Source organism: Euprymna scolopes, chromosome 40, assembly GCF_053919585.1.
Source record: "Euprymna scolopes isolate OS-2025 chromosome 40, ASM5391958v1, whole genome shotgun sequence".
Classification (NCBI taxonomy): Eukaryota; Metazoa; Mollusca; class Cephalopoda; order Sepiida; family Sepiolidae; genus Euprymna; species Euprymna scolopes.
The window spans coordinates 1,804,847-1,823,037 of NC_136521.1; the positions used below are offsets into that span (position 1 = coordinate 1,804,847).

The following is an 18,191-nucleotide window of genomic DNA, read 5'->3' on the forward strand; positions in this document are numbered from 1 at the left end:
TGTTATAGAGCGTAGTGTCGTCACTAAATATGCCCATCTCACAGACAATTTTATCAGGGAGGTCATTTATGAATATAAGGAATAATAAAGGCTCAAGGATTGACCCCTGAGGTATACACGCATTTATATCATATTGTTTTGACTTAGATATGTACTTAGATTCGAATTAACCAAGAAAGGAACAGACACAATATTATACAGATAGTGAGATAGCGGGGTATCGATTCATCGATAAATAAATGTTGGTGTACATAAATCGACAGCCAGGGTGTATATAACTTTAACAGTGAACAATGTTTTCTTTGAGTTGGACTAGTGTGAATATATCAACAGGTCATTATGAGGGGTTAACATGTTTGTACACGCGTAAACTTTAAACGACGGAAGTAGACAATGTTCTATTAATGGAGACAAATGTAAAGAACAAAAGTGTATATAATAGCAACAGTCTATATAATAGACAAACGCTGTATAGGTTTAAGAGTTCGATAAACATCTCGTATGACAATAAAAACCGGGACGAATTCACATACCTGTTTCTTCGACAGAGGACATCATTATATTTCATATAATATTTATTACACACCCTGTCAACATTTCGAAGATTGCAACGTTTTGACTTAACATTTTGATATTGACCTCACCGGCTTCCACAATGTCCATTTCGAGACTCCGGACTCGATCTGCTCTCTCTCTCTGTCTCCAAATCTGGATAAACTAATGCGTATCTTTTTCAATTTCTCGTCTAAGATTAACCTCATCTTAAGTTACCCTTACGTTAGACCACTAGAGGCCAGCCCTCTGTTTAAATCATGGTTTTTGCTATTTATGAAAACATATTTGTTGCCATTTAACTAAAATTCCTTCTTGTTATTGTTCATAGTATCTAGTTAAGTTAAATTCCTAAAACATCATTTAACCACAGTGATCCTTTAATTGTATTTATCTATTCGAAATAAATAGAATTTGTAACCATACGATCAGAATAATAATAATAATCTTTTTACTCAGGTCACTCGACAATGACCATGGAGTGTCAATATGCAACAGAATAAAGAAATAATATAGATCAGGGAAAACCAGCAGAACATCAAACCAGCATCAATCAAAAAAATTAAAAATGAAAACAATTCTCAATAAATGAAAAATATTTTTATTTATAAATAACAATTCCTGTTGATTTGCACATATCTTTGCAGAAAAGAGGAAAGAGGGGTGAGCGTTAAAGTATTTTCTTAAGTAAAACAGCTTTGACACAAAACATCATTTATTTTAATAAGACAAACTCCAACATTCGTTATCTCATACTATGTTTACCAGCAGGTGTTGCAACGGCTCTTCAGGTAGCTGCAGATCTTGGGATGGCTGGAGAATCGGTTGTAGAGACTCATCATCTTGGGGTAGCTGCTGAACATGTTCTGGTTCTCCCTGTACATGTTTTCCATGCAACAGTAGAACATCATGTCGCACCACATCATCTGAAACAAGATAAAAATATAAAAAAGATTAACTTTAAATCCCTCGTATATATATAAAACGTAAGTTGGAAATGTATAAAATGCGTGGTCATTAGCTTTTAATTTGTTTTATCACAGTTGCTCTAGACAAGGTCTGAAGCCACTTAATGTAAGTATCTGAAGAGAAAGTAATAAGGCATACTAATAAAAAATGATCAAACAGGAAAGTTTTATAGTGTGTAATTCAGAGGCAATTGAATTTAACTTTATCTCTAAATTTGTGTATTGCATTTTTTTTGGGGGGGAAGGGAGCGAAGTAGCTAGAGGCTTTGAGTCTCTACAGTACCAGCTTAGCATTGTCTTAGCATAGCCGTTTCAATCCTTATAAAACAATCAAGAGGATTAATTGGCAAAAACCTGGCGAAACAACAACAACTATGGAAGGCAGTCATTACTGGAGATACGATTACAAGACTCAGCATTCCTATCCCTTCTCGGTTTCTTCCTTCTGGAGCTAGCCAGGGGATAAGTTGGCCTAAACGTCGACAAACCACAACTATGAAACCTTCAGGGCCGATGGCGCAGTAGATTGAGTCGTTGAGTCTCTGCGGCTTCAGGTTAGGATTGTCTGTTGATAGCGATTTCAATTCTACCCAAAGTAGATCAAAGGATTATTTTACCGAAACGTGGTGAGACACCAATAACAATGGAATGCAGTAATTAAAAAAATCTTCTGCAACTGGCAGTAAAAATAAAATATTATAAATGTATTGATTTAAAACCACCAGTAAAACTAACGTCTATAGATCATATCTTACAAGTGTGTTTTTCCGTTTGAGAAACATCTGCATACTTAACATGTACATTTACGAGAATCTAGGAAAAATGACAAATTTATATTTAAATATCTAGAGATTTATAAAGAATCGGAATTGGTAAGTGCATCGGAATCTAGAATTTAGTATTGAATCAGTAATCGTAACGAATCTGAAAAAAAATTAATCGTTCCATTACTAATAAATATACACTGCCGGCAAAAAGAAAGGCAGCAGTTGATTACTTTTCAAAAACAGCAAATTTACGTTAAATTTCATGTAACTGTTTAAACAAACTCATTTGATTCGCCTTTTATTCCTCTATAATTTTACCTGTTCATATTTGACTTCTGCTTGAAATATTCTAGTGTTTTTATCAATTTCACAAAATAACTTCAAGTTGAGAAGACAAAAAGAAAGTCTGCACCAACAAATTCGCTTAAAACAAGCTTAAATTATCGTCCCTAAATCAGTTTAAAATATCATCCATCAGGCAACAAAGCGCCTGTAATTGTAATTGCTTTTGTTTCAGGTTATACAACCTAATATTTAGTCCATATGCCACGACTTTCTCATAGTGATCGTCAGGAGCCCATAAATTTCCACTTTTATGGTTTATTCAATCGAGAAATCGGCCGCAGATTGAAATATAATGAGAAAACGGTTCCAAAGACTGTGCAGAAGCACCAAAACACCGGCAGAGTTCTTGATGCCCCTAAATCTGGTAGTACTAGAGTTACTTTTAACAGGGAAGACAATGCTATCAAGGTCCGCAGCCTAAAAAACAGATTTGAAACGGCTCCCCAAATCCAAAAACAGTGCAAGCTTGTTAAAAAGCTCCCTCTTTCTACTGTCAATAACAGATTAAAGGAATTTACTTTGCGAGGATATGTTGCAAGACGCAAGCCAATAATTTCTGCAAAGAACAGAAAGCGCCGTCTGGATTTCGTCAGATGCAATAAGGATCATGATCCTTCATATTTGTCAAAACTGATTTTTAGCGACGAAAGCAAGTTCAATAGGCTACGCGGTGATGGTAGGCAGTGCGTCCGTTGGAGGAAAGACGAAGAATTTAATCCTAGCTGCTCAGTTTCAACGCTGCAAGATGGTGGAGGTCCAGTGTTGGTGTGAGGCATTATTAGTACCAATGGTCCAGGGCCTATAGTTCGCTTGCAATAATATTATGTTGACTGAACATTTTCTACCCTACATTGGTCGGAATTTGGATGATAATCCCATCTCCATGCGGGATAATGCGCCCATTCACTCAGCTGGCAATGTTAAGAGGTTCCTGGAAGAGCATGATATTCCGTGTTTGGATTGGCCTGCACAATCTCCAGACCTCAATCCTATCGAAAACATGTGACATTACATCAAGCAACTGCTACGCAATGATAAAATTTCAAATTTGGAAGATAGTTGGACAAAAATTAAAGAAAAGTGGGATGCCCTTTTGAAGGAGTATTGCTGCAGTTTAATTCAAGGAATTCCCCAAAAATTGCAGGCTGTCAAATTGCAGAAAGGCTATACTATTAAATATTTATTAGTTCATTGTATTCCTGTTGTATTTGTGTTGCAGTAATGTCCCAAAGTTACATTTAAATAACAATTTTCCATTGTTCGGACTTTCGTTTTGCCTATTCAATTTGAAGTTATTTTTTAAATTGACGTGAACACTAGAATATTTCAATTAAAAGTCAAATATGAACAGGCAACATTATAGAAGAATAAAAGACCAATAAAATGAGGTGTAGTTTGTTTAAACAGTTAGATTAAATTTAGTTAAATTTGCAATTATTTTGAAAAAATTACAAGTGTGGACTTTCTTTTTGCCTTCTGTGTATTTGTAAAACAATCATCGATGTCGTATAAGATATGAACACTTACCTGATCACCCATGAACCACTGGCTTCCACCATTGCGCATACACAAGGTCCTCTCCATGAAGGGCATGACACGGTTGAAGGTGTTCATGTATCTCCAGTACATGTAGTTCTGGTAAAAATAATAAAAAAAATGTTCATAATTGCTATACAGTTACAAACATATATATATATATATATATATATATATATATATATATATATATATATATATATATATATACATATATATATAATTAGCAGAAAGTCTCTCTCATGTTAAATAACAACATTTTATCTAAATGAAAAACAAAGAGATATGGTAAAGCTTTTATTAAGAATCAGATGCACTTTATATTTTTAGTTTTATGCTTACATATAGAAATATGTAAAACTACCTGTACCTGTGGAAATTCTACAACGGCATCTTTTATATGTAACATATTGTTGTTAGGCATTCTCTGGATATTCAGCCTGAATGTAGACCCCGGGATATAATTTTATCGCTTTTGTTAAAACTGTACAACTATGTATCTTAGTAATCTTCTTAATATAGTGTCCGAATATATCTAGTTATTACGGTGTATCTTCAATAGCCTCTATTTCTATTGTACGGAAACCCGTCGTGTACGGAAATTCTACAATATAATTATACCATCTTTAGACAGAACGGATACTAACATTGGAGCCAGAAAACCAAGAAGGTATATTTTAGTTCCACGCACGACCTATAAGTTACATCGTTTTTGTTTATTTGTTACTAGCGGGGGTATCCGGCGTTGCCCGAGTGTTTGTTTCCGGGACGGGGGTGGTTTAAAAAATGTTATGGTAGGTAAGTAGGAAGGATCAAACCCAGAGTCATGAGTAAAAGTAGGAAAATAAAGTGTGAACAAAACAAAAAACAAAAAAAACATCTGCAACGTTAACAGTTCGGCCACCAAGAAAAGTCCATTCCAGTTGTTTAGGAAAAAAAAAACGACTACGGTAGGTCGGCGCGAACGTGAAAATATAATGTGAATTGTCCAGCACGCTAACCACTACGCCACAGAGCACTGCAGCTTTGGTTAGTGATTTTAAATAACTTCACATGAAAGAACTACGAAGCCAAACCGATGTTCTCTTCTCAACTGTTCCTTGTGAACGATCCCCGAACGGTGTTAAGTGGTGGCAGGGGGAGGAGGAATTTATTAGAGAGAAAATATTTTACCACTTCCATTAATCTTAACCAATTTTGGCCGTGACTTCTCAGCAGAAAAAGTATAGAAATCTAAGATTATCGAGGAATTTGAGAAATAATAAGCCTATAACACACCTCAGATATTGTTCTGCCGTTTGTGCATATTATATTTGCATGAAATATCTTGATTTTTAATCCTATTAATGTCAAAATAATACGGGGAAAAATGAGTTCATTTTATTTATATACTAGCGGGGGTACCCGGCGTCGCCCGAGTGTTTGTTTCCGGGACGGGGGGGGAGTTTTAAAAAATGTTACGGTAGGTAAGTAGGAAGGATCTAACCCGGAGTCATGAGTAAAAGTAGGAAAATAAAGTGTGAAAAAAAACAAAACATCTGCAACGTTAACAGTTCGGCCACCAAGAAAAGTCCATTCCAGTTGTTTAGGAAAAAAACAAAAAAACAACTACGGTAGGTCGGCGCGAACGTTAAAATATAATGTGAATTGTCCAGCACGCTAACCACTACGCCACAGAGCACTGCAGCTTTGGTTAGTGATTTTAAATAACTTCACATGAAAGAACTACGAAGCCAAACCGATGTTCTCTTCTCAACTGTTCCTTGTGAACGATCCCCGAACGGTGTTAAGTGGTGGCAGGGGGAGGAGGAGTTTATAAGACAGAAAATATTTTACCACTTCCATTGATCTTAACCGATCTTGGCCGTGACTTCTCAGCAGAAAAAGTATATAAATCTAAGATTATCGAGGAAGTTGAGAAATAATAAGCCTATAACACACCTCAGATATTGTTCTGCCGTTTGTGCATATTATATTTGCATGAAATATCTTGGTTTTTAATCCTATTAATGTCAAAATCAGACGGGAAAAATGAGTTCATTTTATTTATATAGAGATATAAGAAGAGATTTCTGTTTTACATTGCGTCCTCGCTGGTGGGAAATCCTATTTATTGAATAAGAGGATAGAAGGTTATAAAATACTACGGACATTAAATTAGCATTTTTTTTTTTTTTTTACACAGTGATCACCACTTATCAAGGCCCGGAAGCCACTCAGGGATAAGGGTTATTGTAAGTACATCACGTTAGTGAGGAGATTTTATGAAGTGTTTAATTAGGGGGGGCGGTTCATTAGGAATTTGTTAACATTAGACTTGAAGACATCCAAGTTGTAGTCCGGAGGGAAGCAGGCAGACGGAACAGAGTTCCACAGGCGTGCAGTTCTAAGAAAGAAGCTTTGCTCATGAAATCCGCGTTTTGATTTAGGCACAGATATAGAGTGGGGGAAATTTTTCACAGTGGATTCAGCTAGACGGGTGTAGCATATCTATATACTAATTTTATATTCATAGTATGTTATTACCCACTTTCCCACTTTAATAAATATGATGTTATTACCCACTTACCCACATTAATAAATATGATTTCCAGATTGAATAATTAATAATCTAAATACCGTGACACATATACGTACGTACGTTAAAGTTACCACAGTCTCAAAATATATATATATGAAAGTTACCAGTAAAAATTTCCGGAATGAAAATGATAGAACATTTAATCATAGATACTGACGTACAGTACATTTTTTTATTATTTTTCTACAAAGGGTCACCACTTATCAAGGCCCGGAAGTCACTCAAGGATAAGGGTTAATAATTGTACAGTGGTCAAAGTGAATATGTTGTAGTAATCGTTAGTAGTGGAAATTTGGTAAATAAAATTACTTAAGGGGGGTCATCAAGAATTTGTTCACGTTGGGCTTAAAGATTACAATTTTGTCAGAAAAATTGTAATGTTGTTTTATTTTTATACCCTGTTTCACGGAGAGTTTAACTCTCCTAGACACTATTAATAGAATTGCAACTTCGGACTGAGATCAGAGTCTAGTAACTGTTCTGATACTGCACTCAAATTAATTTGTCCTTAGTCAATGTATGGGGAAACTTCTATATTAAGACAATCTCCCACAGAAGATACGCCGCGAGCCTGTCTTTATTTTATCGTTATTTTCATGTCAAGTGCTCGTCTGAGCTTCAATCTCTGGTCCCCCCTCGCCAATCTTTCACGATAAACACCCGTCTTGCTGAAACTACTGTAAATAACTTTTCCCATGTCTTTATTTTATCGTTATTTCCGTGGCAAGTGCTCGTCTGAGCTTCAATCTCTGATCCCCCCTCGCCAATCTTTCACGATAAACACCCGTCTAGCTGCAACTACTGTAAATAACTTTCCCCATTCTTTTTCTGTGCCAAAATCAAAACGTAGATTCCATTAGCAAGTGCACACCTGTGGAACTCTCCTACGTTTGCCTGCTTCCCAACTTGGATGTCTTCAAGTCCAACATAAACAAATTCCTGATGAACCGCCCCTTAAGTAAGACACGTTATCAAATCTCCAATACTAACGATTACTACGATACTATCCCATTGATTACTATACAGCAAAACACCTTTTTCCCCCGAGTGGCTCCCGGCCCGTTATAAGTGGTGACTACCATGCAAAAAACATTTTACTTTTGTAGAGGACGGAAATATATACTAATACGGACATATACGGACATATACAACAACTTTATTGTTGCCTTATTCTAGATTGGTTCTTTCTTGGGGAGATTGTGTTCTCTTACATTAAAACAACTTGTGTCACATTTTGCTTTTGTAGAGGACGGAAATATATACTAATAGAATTACAATTTACTGCTTGTTTGTGAAACCATTGTTGGCATCCATATATACAATATAGGGTGCAGATATTCTGTACAATGCCATTTTTGTACTTATGAAAATACAGTCGTGCAAAGATACTACCGGGTTGTCTTATTTATTACAAGTCCATTAGTTCACATTATTAATAATCAGTAATTCTTAATTATTTGGTCTATCATATCAAATGATTATTTAACCCACGCGCTATAAATAAAATGTAGTATATGTCGTGTATTAGATCTAAGGATAATTTTTACTTTTCACAAGCAGATTGGACATATTTATAAGCTATATATCCCCGAAGACTATTCCTGTAAAGAACTTGTTTCTTGTTGATTGTTCTGTGCAGTTCTAGGAGGTCCACCCCAAACCTTACTTTTTATCTTTGAGAAATGAGTTAGTTTGCTGCTGATTCCTTGAGCCGTCCTTGTCGAGGAATGCCGACCGTGTTGGTTAGGCACATTTTGCAGACCAGAGTTTCGCTCCTCGGGGGCGCTGACTACTATACTCCACTTTCCAATCTCGACGTAACAGTTCTAGCAGTGGGAGAAAACTAAATATAATCTTTCATATAAAAATATGACATGATGTCAAACTTACGTTTGTGGGGAAAAAAGTAAATAGCGGCTTCATATATACGAAAAATTATTTATTCGTGATTTTTTATACTTAAAAGTGGTATTATTCAATATATGTGTAATATGAAGCTAGTATATTTATTATTCGAGATTATGATTGCTGACGGTTTTGTCACTCCCATTTTGATCAAGTAATGTTGATTTAAATCCTTGTTGATTTTATCAGCGAAATAGGGTGTTTTGACATGTCTTATTGCACTATAAAAATAAAAACTATCTCTTATATGAACATGTATATAACTATACTTCTGTTAAAACCTTAGTTTAATTCTCATAAAATAATCACGAACAAATTTATTAGCCCGAACTTCATGGAAACACGAGTGTTAGTCATGCGAATTCATAGAAAAAGTATTAAATAAATACTCAAATAAAATTCCAGTAAATAAAATTAAAAAAAAAAATACTCATTAAATATATTTGAACAGTTTAAAAAAAATAATTTGAGAATATTACAATTTAAATTCACAATAAAATTCAGAATTTAATGGGCATCTTAACAATATGAAATGAAAATGAAAATTTGAACTCACATCGTAGTTGCTGCAGTTTCCTTCTCCACCGAAACCGTAGTCGTTCATGTTGTACTAGAAATTGGAAAAAAATGGCGTCATTCTCATTTCCATTGTTGTAAATATAAGACATATGACGAATACTATAATTATTTGACGTTTTGTGAATCCAAATATTAATTTACTTGTCCGTACGTTCAATGTCATGAATAAAATCATCATCGCTAATTAATGAAAAACGAATTACCTCCCTTTGTAGTCGCTCTTTATAAGTTAAAAAACATTAAAATCATTTATTCTCCTACAATTTTAAAAGAAAATGGCTGACTGTTTACAGTTTCAAATTGGCTATAATTTAAAAAAGCCATGTTGAGAGTAGACTAAGTCTTTTTAATATATATATATATATATATATATATATATATATTTAATTTTTTTTTAAATGCACAGACGAATTGGCATCTATTCCATTATAATTAACGTAAAAATTATTCAGGATGAAACAAAACTGTGTTTTGTTAAATTCTTATTGAAAAACATGTACATTTTGTAAATCGATTCTTTTTCGACTGAAAAAGTTAAAAAATGGTTTGCTAAAATTGTTTTAAATTTGTTATTATTTGTTTTATTTTATATTTTATTAATTTTATTGATAATGTGTTTTACGTATTGTAATGCAGACAGAGCCAATAAATTAAATGTAAATATCGACTTTTCTCGTGCCTATACTCATCAGAAAATAAAAATTCTTTGCTTAGAAAAAATGCATGTCAATACAATGTTGGAAAACAAGAAAAAAAACAGAGAAAATGTATAGAAGATTCAACATTGAGTGTTTGTACCGGCAGCCATAGTCAATTCTAAGTCTGCTATGGATTTTCTCTTTTTTTATTTTTTGGCTTTTTTATACTGTAAACACGTTCTGTTCATTAATAGAGCAACACAGAATTTCATTGATAAGCAACCAAGAAACTTAATAAATGCAATCATTATATTAATATATTAATTATACACAAATATACAGTTGTCATTTTCTTAAATTGTAGCATTCACATTCTTACAGATTCGTTACATTTTGCAGAAACAATCAATTATTATTTTGCCAATATCGACTCTTCTCGTACAAAAAATATGGATTCCTTGCTTAGAAAAAATGCATGGCAATACATTCACAATACCCAATGTATATATAATGTGTTCACTACGGTTTCTAAGCTTAACTTATCTATATTTACTTTAATCACAAATATATACATATAAATAAAGTACAAATTTGGCGAAAAATGGGATAGGAAATAATGCTCGAAGGTAAAAATATAAACATTTGTTTCCATTGTATATAACGACTCACCCTGAAGCGTCCGTTCTTCCAGTGGTAGTACCTCATGTAATCGTGCATGATTTCATAGAAGCAATCAGCGATATAGTCACACCTCATCATGTCCATTGAACTCCTGGGGTAAAAATCTAAAAAAAAAAACGTATTTATTTACTTATATAAATGCAAAATCTATGCTGATATCTTGGCGTGTAATCATTCTAATTAAAACTTTGTTTTGTTGTATTATTGTTGTGTACTGTTGTAACAACATTATACATATGTCTATGGTGGTTCTTCACTATCTGAACCCTGAGTTACATTGTTGCAGTCTATTTATGTTCAAAAGCTATGATCGTCTAGATGTTCATATGCGGGTGCGTGTGTGTATGTGTGTGCAATACATGTATTTTTGACATATTTTATTTTCATGCGTCTTTGAACTTGGTCAATCTGGAATCCATCTTATTCTAGAGGGAAGGTTGTAACCTGTTTGAATGAATATGCATTCACTTCGAAGAACATCGATTGCATCTTATATAGTATTTATTCACTTTTCAGGTGTAGATCACAGAAAAATGCAAAGTGAATATCTTTGCTTGAGTGGTTAATTCTATGACTCCATTCTGAGACACATCAGTTCCCTTCCAGGTGAAGGCGTAACGACCTGCTCAACGTCCACATTCCAAGTCCAATGTGATATCCAGCTAACCTGATCACGTGGTAACATACACGTAGTTCCGTCAGCTGATCAGGGGAACGATCTGCTAAACCGTCCGTCCTGCTCAACGTCCAAATTCCAACTCCAATTAATCTTCTCAGCTAACAAGAACCATGTAACACACGTACTTACGTCAGCTGATCAGGTGCTTCCGGTGACACTTGTCTATGATATCGTTTCATTATATTTTGACCGGGTTTTCAACATTCTTCATATTTATCTCTTGTTCATATCTCAAGTTAGATAGATAGCTAGATAGATCGAGATATATAGATATAGAAATAGATAGATAACCAGATCAATATATATATATTAATAATGCACACAGATAAATAACTAAAAATACTTTCTTGTGTTCGACGTAAGACATAACATTATTTGGATTTGATCATTATTCTCATCTTGGTTCTTTTTTCACAATGTTTCGGCCAATGAAGCCTCCAACCATCCTCAGTTGTATTCACACTGGATTTTATTAGTGAAAAGTAATTTTAATTTTCTTTTTATTTATTATCTTTCCCAACGGACATAACCGTTAGAAATTCAAAACGGACATAGCAAATCCGAGTCCATTTTGTGTTTTTATATGATTATATGATGACTGTGTATTTTTCAGATGAGAGTTGATCATTAATTAAATTTCAAAAGGCTATGGTCGTTGGGAAAGCAAAAAAAAAAAAAAAAAAAAACATGTTTCACTATTCATCAGTAAAACCCAGTGTAAATATACCTGAAAATGATCAGAGATTACATCGGCAAAAAAAAGTCGCGGACAAAAAACAACCAATATTAGAATTATAGTCCAAGCAAACTGAATTATAAAAAAATAACTCAATACTCATCTCAATTTACATAACTATCATAAAGTCACTTAGTTTCACAATATCCTATATATTTACAGTTAAATCTTTGTAACAGTCATTTGTTAACTGCGTTTGTTGTGGAATATTTGTAATACATGATGAGAAAACTGTCAATTTTGGTATAAGTTAGTTATTATGCAAAGAATAATAGATCAACATGTCTAATGCTTAATATTTATTAAGTATTATATAACACGGCATAATCTCGTTGACACACCGGTTCCCGCGGGATCACCAGAGTTAAACAACGTTGAACCTGATCAGTACAAAATGGGAAATAATTTGGACTTCCAGGTAATTTATGTGCTATCTCAGCATTGTTTCCATTCGTCCTGGACTTCTACTTGCCTCTGGACTCAAACAGTGTCGATTCTGGGAAGGCGTGGTTGGAAATTGCGAAACCATTGCCACAAAATTACATGCGCAACTGTCCCTACAGGGGGTATCTTTTGTCTTTCGAGACGTAACGGAGGCATCGATGATATAACATGTTTATCATTTTAAAATGGCAATATAAAAATTTCAGTGTTCGAAATATAGAAAAAAAAATGTACTTACTGTATTCGCGGGCCAAGTACCTGCAAATGGCCATGGTCTCGGGCATCCTCATGCCGCCGTCCATCTCAAGACAGGGGAGGTAATTGCAGGGGAAATCTGAAGTAAAAGAATATAATATTTTCTGAGAGAACTAATCATCGAAATAAATATATATGTTTTTAATTTGAAGAACAAACTAATTATTTAACACAAATACGTTTTTCAAATCAGTATGCCAGAACTTTAAAAGATTTATACGATGCAGTAAAGAAAATTTGTAACGATAAACGAAAATAATAAATCAAAATAAATGAAATATTTTCTGGTAAAAAAGTTCAATTCAAACATTTTTTTTACATTATTTGACCATTTTAAAGAATTTTATGTGGCTTACTAAAGATATTGATATTATTTAACTTTTGGATTTTTTCAAGTTATATATATATATATATATATATATATATATATATATATATATATATATATATATATATATATTTATTTATATATATATATATTTCAGAGGAAACATAATTTAATTTAAATACCAAAGAAAACAAAAAAACCGGCAGGTGAAATTATTAAAATTTCCTTAAGGCCTTATCGTCTGACCCTCTAAGAGGAAACGTCAGAATGATAAATTAAAAACTAAGAAACGAATAAGGAAAGAAGGGAATTTTGGTTTCAGTTGGAAGACCAGTGAGAGAAAAAAAATCTCACTGTTCAGGTGGTTTTAAATCAATAAATATCTCCAACTGATGTTTCAAAATCTTTTGTCTACACAGGCTAGGTCGAGAGTTATTAATGACTAACGCCTAAATAATATTGAGATGATAGTTCGACCTTGCACTGTATAAAACAGAAAACCACCCATGGGGATATTGATCAGAACACCTATTTATACTCATCAGGTGATTACCAATGTCGGACTCATGAGCTTGGAAGTGCCCGGATGTTCTCGAAACCTGGTGTAGTCGAATATCCCGAGGGAGATGTTGTTATATTCTCATTTCCAATCTTTGGGATGTTTTGCCAACGTAGTCAGCTCCACACTGACAAACAAATTTATAAACAACAGAATTCTTTTGAATGGTTGGCAAAACATATTAACGAAAAGAAGAGAAAAAGGTTTACACAACTCGAACCTTTTTCCCTTCTTTTCGTAAATATGTTCGTCCAACCATTCAAGAGAATTCTGTTGTTTATAAATTTGTTTGTCAGTGTGGAGCTGACTACGTTGGCAAAACATCAGTTGGAAATATTTATTGATTTAAAACCACCTGAACAGTGAGATTTTTTTCTCTCACTGGTCTTCCAACTGAAACCAAATTCCCTTCTTTCCTCATTCGTTTCTTAGTTTTTAATTTATCATTCTGACGTTTCCTCTTAGAGGGTCAGACGATAAGGCCTTAAGGAAATTTTAATTTCACCTGCGCCTGTTTTTGTTTTCTTTGGTATTTAAATTAAATTATGTTTCCTCTGAAATTTCTCCTCCCATTTTGCTGTACCAATAATTTACTTATATATATATATATATATATATATATATATATATATATATATATATATATATATGCATATATATATATATATATATATATATATTAGAAACCTGGCGTTACACGGTCGTACATTACGCTCAAAAAAGATATTTTAATTTATGTTGATTGCGTATCTATTATTATAGAATCAATCTTCGAGTGACTATTATACATCACGAGGAAAAATTTGACCGGTATACTAATTCACAATAATAATAATAATAATAATAATAATAATAATAATAATAATAATAATAATGATAATAATGATGATGATAATAATAATAATAATAATAATAATAATAATAACAATAATAATGTACTTCATCAAATTATGTCTGTGCTTGTTTACAATAACACGTCAGCTGATATTTGGGATTGACGATGTATTTCCTGATAATTCACTTCTGCTTAATGTTTAGTTTTAAATTAGACAAGGGAAGAAATGATTTGCGTCGATTTTAGATTGTACTCTTCTTTTATCGTAAATTGAACTTTAATGGAAAATTAAAATAAAATGGCGACATTCAGCTGGGCTTTAACAGAAAATCATTCGATCTGTACTCGAATGATCTACCACTGAGCTATATTTCCCGACCTCAATAATTCTTTTTTTTATGAGAATAAATTATTTGATGAGATTTTATTATCTCCCTTGCCGATGCAACCTAAAAAAAGTAATTTATTTATTTATCTATAAGAAAGAGAGACTATTTTTCGAATCGGATTTTTTCGATTTTAGACAAATATCGGGTTAATTTATGTACAAAACATATCTAAGAACAGTACCAAACATATAAATTATCTGCGTGTGAAATTTGCAAATACAAGGCTCTAAGAATGGAAATCACACATAAAATGACTCATTTATATATATATATATATATATATATATATATATATATATATATATATATATATATATATATATATTATATATATATATATATATATATATATCAGGGGCGGAGATGGGACTAGTGCCACTTGTGCCCGGCACGACCAATAACGCGATTAATGTTATTCAAAATGGATTAAAAAATAGATCGGTGGGCCAGAGAAATGTAGCCGAGAAGCGAGAAATTATCAAAGATGGGCGCCCAACTCCTTTATTGGTGAATAAGGTTAGAACTCGTTCGTTCCAATCCAAATGATTTAATGATATTGACTGGTTATGTTCGAGTAAATCTGAAGAAAAAACTCTATTGCTTGCCTGGCTTGCTTTTCACGTCTAAATCAGGACAATCATGGACTGATATTGGCAAGGTACTTTAGTCAATTGTGCTATACAATGGAGAGTCACGCAATAGCAACTATGATTACTTACTTTGATTCCATGGATCATGGGTTGGGAACTGAAGATGACAGAAGGCAGGGGGGGCACGAGAAGAAATAATAAGCTAGAGCCACCACAGATATATATATATATATATATATATATATATATATATATATATATTAAGTAATGTGATTTATAATTTAAAATTTTAAAAATCAAATTTTAATTAAATTAAAAATCCGTTTCATAAGAAGGAACAACACAAAATCAATTATCTGTACGATCGTACAGATAATTGATTTTGTGTTGTTCCTTCTTATGAAACGGATTTTTAATTTAATTAAAATTTCATTTTTAAAATTTTTAATTATAAATCACATTACTTAATATTGAATTAGCTCTAGGACATTTAACTATCGAGCTTATTATATATCTAAATTACAACGAGCACTTTCTATTTCCTGTATTTTAATTAAAATAGTAATTTCACTGTTACATTAAAATACACTCAGCTCTTTAGACTATTGTTCTTATCATTTTATATATATATATATATATATATATATATATATATATATATGCGTGTGTGTATAATGGTTGTATAGATGTATATATATGCATTTATATTATTAATATTTTAAGGCCCCCCCTCTTTGGGTAGGGCACTGTCATAAATAATTTCACCCGCTACTTAATTGGCTGAAAAATGCGACGCTCACTGTTTTTATAAACAAGCGGCTAGAGCACTGTAAAAGTGGTGGACAAATTTTTGTTTAAATTTACAGTTGGCGAGACAATTTACGGGCGGCGCTGACGTGGGTTGATCGGTAGAACTTCTGGCTGTCAACGCGATGGTTCTACGCTCAGTCCTCGGCTTGGAAGAGGTGCTAGTATAGCGGCAATGATGAGTTGTGATACAACGAAACAGGACTGTATGTCGATGACTGCAATTACATTTATATATATTTATATATATATATATATATATATATATATATATATATACATATAATGTGTTGTATAGATTGGTTTTCTAGAAGTAAATCTATCGAAGTCTAATCATTAAAGAGTGCTCAATAGAGGAATGGACGGATATATAGTCTGTTTATTATACCTCCATCAATATAGCGGAATAAACAAAATTAAAACTGTTACTTTAAAACAGTTTGATGAAAGTGTCTTACCATTCCTGCAACGATCCCAGTCAGAGAATTCGTATCTCTTGTCCATGTATTTGACGCCGGCCATATGGAACATCATACGCATGCACTCGGCACGGCCGCGACCATTGAAGTAATGGAGGGTGTAGTTAGGCATGGCTGGATTCGCTGTGAAACTTCTTTGAGCAACTGCAAGTTGGTCTTTGCTGAAAACGACACGAAAGCCTCCGTATTTATACTCGCCAGCTAAATTACCTTGCTAAAGACAATAAAACATTTTCTGGCAAACGTTCAAGGTCGACTATTCAATATTCCCTGGTTCAACGCTGATAAATTTGTTTTGTACTTTAATGTAACAAAACATTGCACATCTTAAATGAGACTCTTTGTTTCGGATTTTCTGATTGTGTTTTAATTAATCTTAAATATACCGATTCCAGTTTTGTCTTTGAAATGATTCCGTAATTACTCTCTAGTGGAAAATAACCAAACATTTAATCAAGAATCAAGACGTATTTTTTTGTCTCTCAAAATATCCGACGATTCAATTATACATTTTTTATTATATAAATCAAACAAATCGTTATTAGGTTGAGTAATATTTATTTTAACTTATGATAAGATTAAAGAAAAGTGATAATAATGTTAGTTGTTTAGAATAGCAAAATTATTAAACCAACGGCTTTCAGAACAAATATATTAAAATGTTATTTTTTATTCGATGTTATTCTTACTGTTTTATAGGGAGGGAGGTTTTAGATTATAAACAGTTATATATGTTATATAGAGAGGTGGGAACACGACGTATGTTATATATTATCTGAGATACTAAAACAGTCACATTACATAGTGAGGTATTATTTTGTTCTTATAACGAGATAAAATATAAACGTATAAACGTATAAACTGTATGTATTTTTTGTTTAGCCAGGGGTATGGTATTGACGCATGAACTGAGTTATGTTGTATCAGAGTTATTACATAGGTATATATTACAGTTCATATATAAGAAGAATAATTTATGCTTCATATCTTTCTTTCTTCAAGAGTTCTTCTATCTTCCTGCTGAGCTCGTGACTTACCATGAAATAACCAACAACATCCAATTGAGACATATGTTTTTCGTTCTTTTGTGAAACCACACTTTCTATTTTTCAAATATAAATTTATTTCCGTTGTCTAAAATGGTCTTCACAAAGAGTCTATTTTTCTTGTCTACATGTTTATTCTATCCAGCCTCGCTTCCTGGCCGCCTGTTCACTCTTGTAACTAACTCTCGACTCTCTTCAACTGACTAAACTTCCCGGCCTCCTGACCTCAGTTCCGGTACGTCATCATTCAAAAAACACTCGTAGCTCTTACGTAGTACATTTCCACGTCTGTCTGCCCAAAGTTATTTTGTTTATATTTAACCTAAGTAATTTATATAAACATCTTCAGCTTAAACCCATTGCTACACTTTATTCTATACACAATAAATAACTTCATATATAAACTATTTTAAGAATATCATTGAATGTTACATGATAAAAGGGCTGTCCCCTTTTCATGTAAGTAAAAAAATAGGGAATTAGTTAAATGTA

General features: G+C 33.0%; 1 protein-coding gene across 1 annotated transcript; it reads right to left on the minus strand.

The window, feature by feature from the left end:
* Positions 1-1,313: 1,313 nt before the first annotated feature.
* LOC145265266 (S-crystallin SL20-1-like) lies at positions 1,314-17,723 on the minus strand. Its single transcript, XM_080121047.1, has 7 exons — positions 17,691-17,723; positions 16,633-16,867; positions 12,650-12,745; positions 10,541-10,656; positions 9,211-9,264; positions 4,160-4,267; positions 1,314-1,478 (listed from the first exon to the last, which is right to left on the minus strand). The coding sequence occupies exons 1-7, from the start codon at positions 17,721-17,723 to the stop codon at positions 1,314-1,316; spliced, it is 807 nt and encodes a 268-aa protein (XP_079977173.1).
* Between the last annotated feature and the right edge of the window lie 468 nt (positions 17,724-18,191).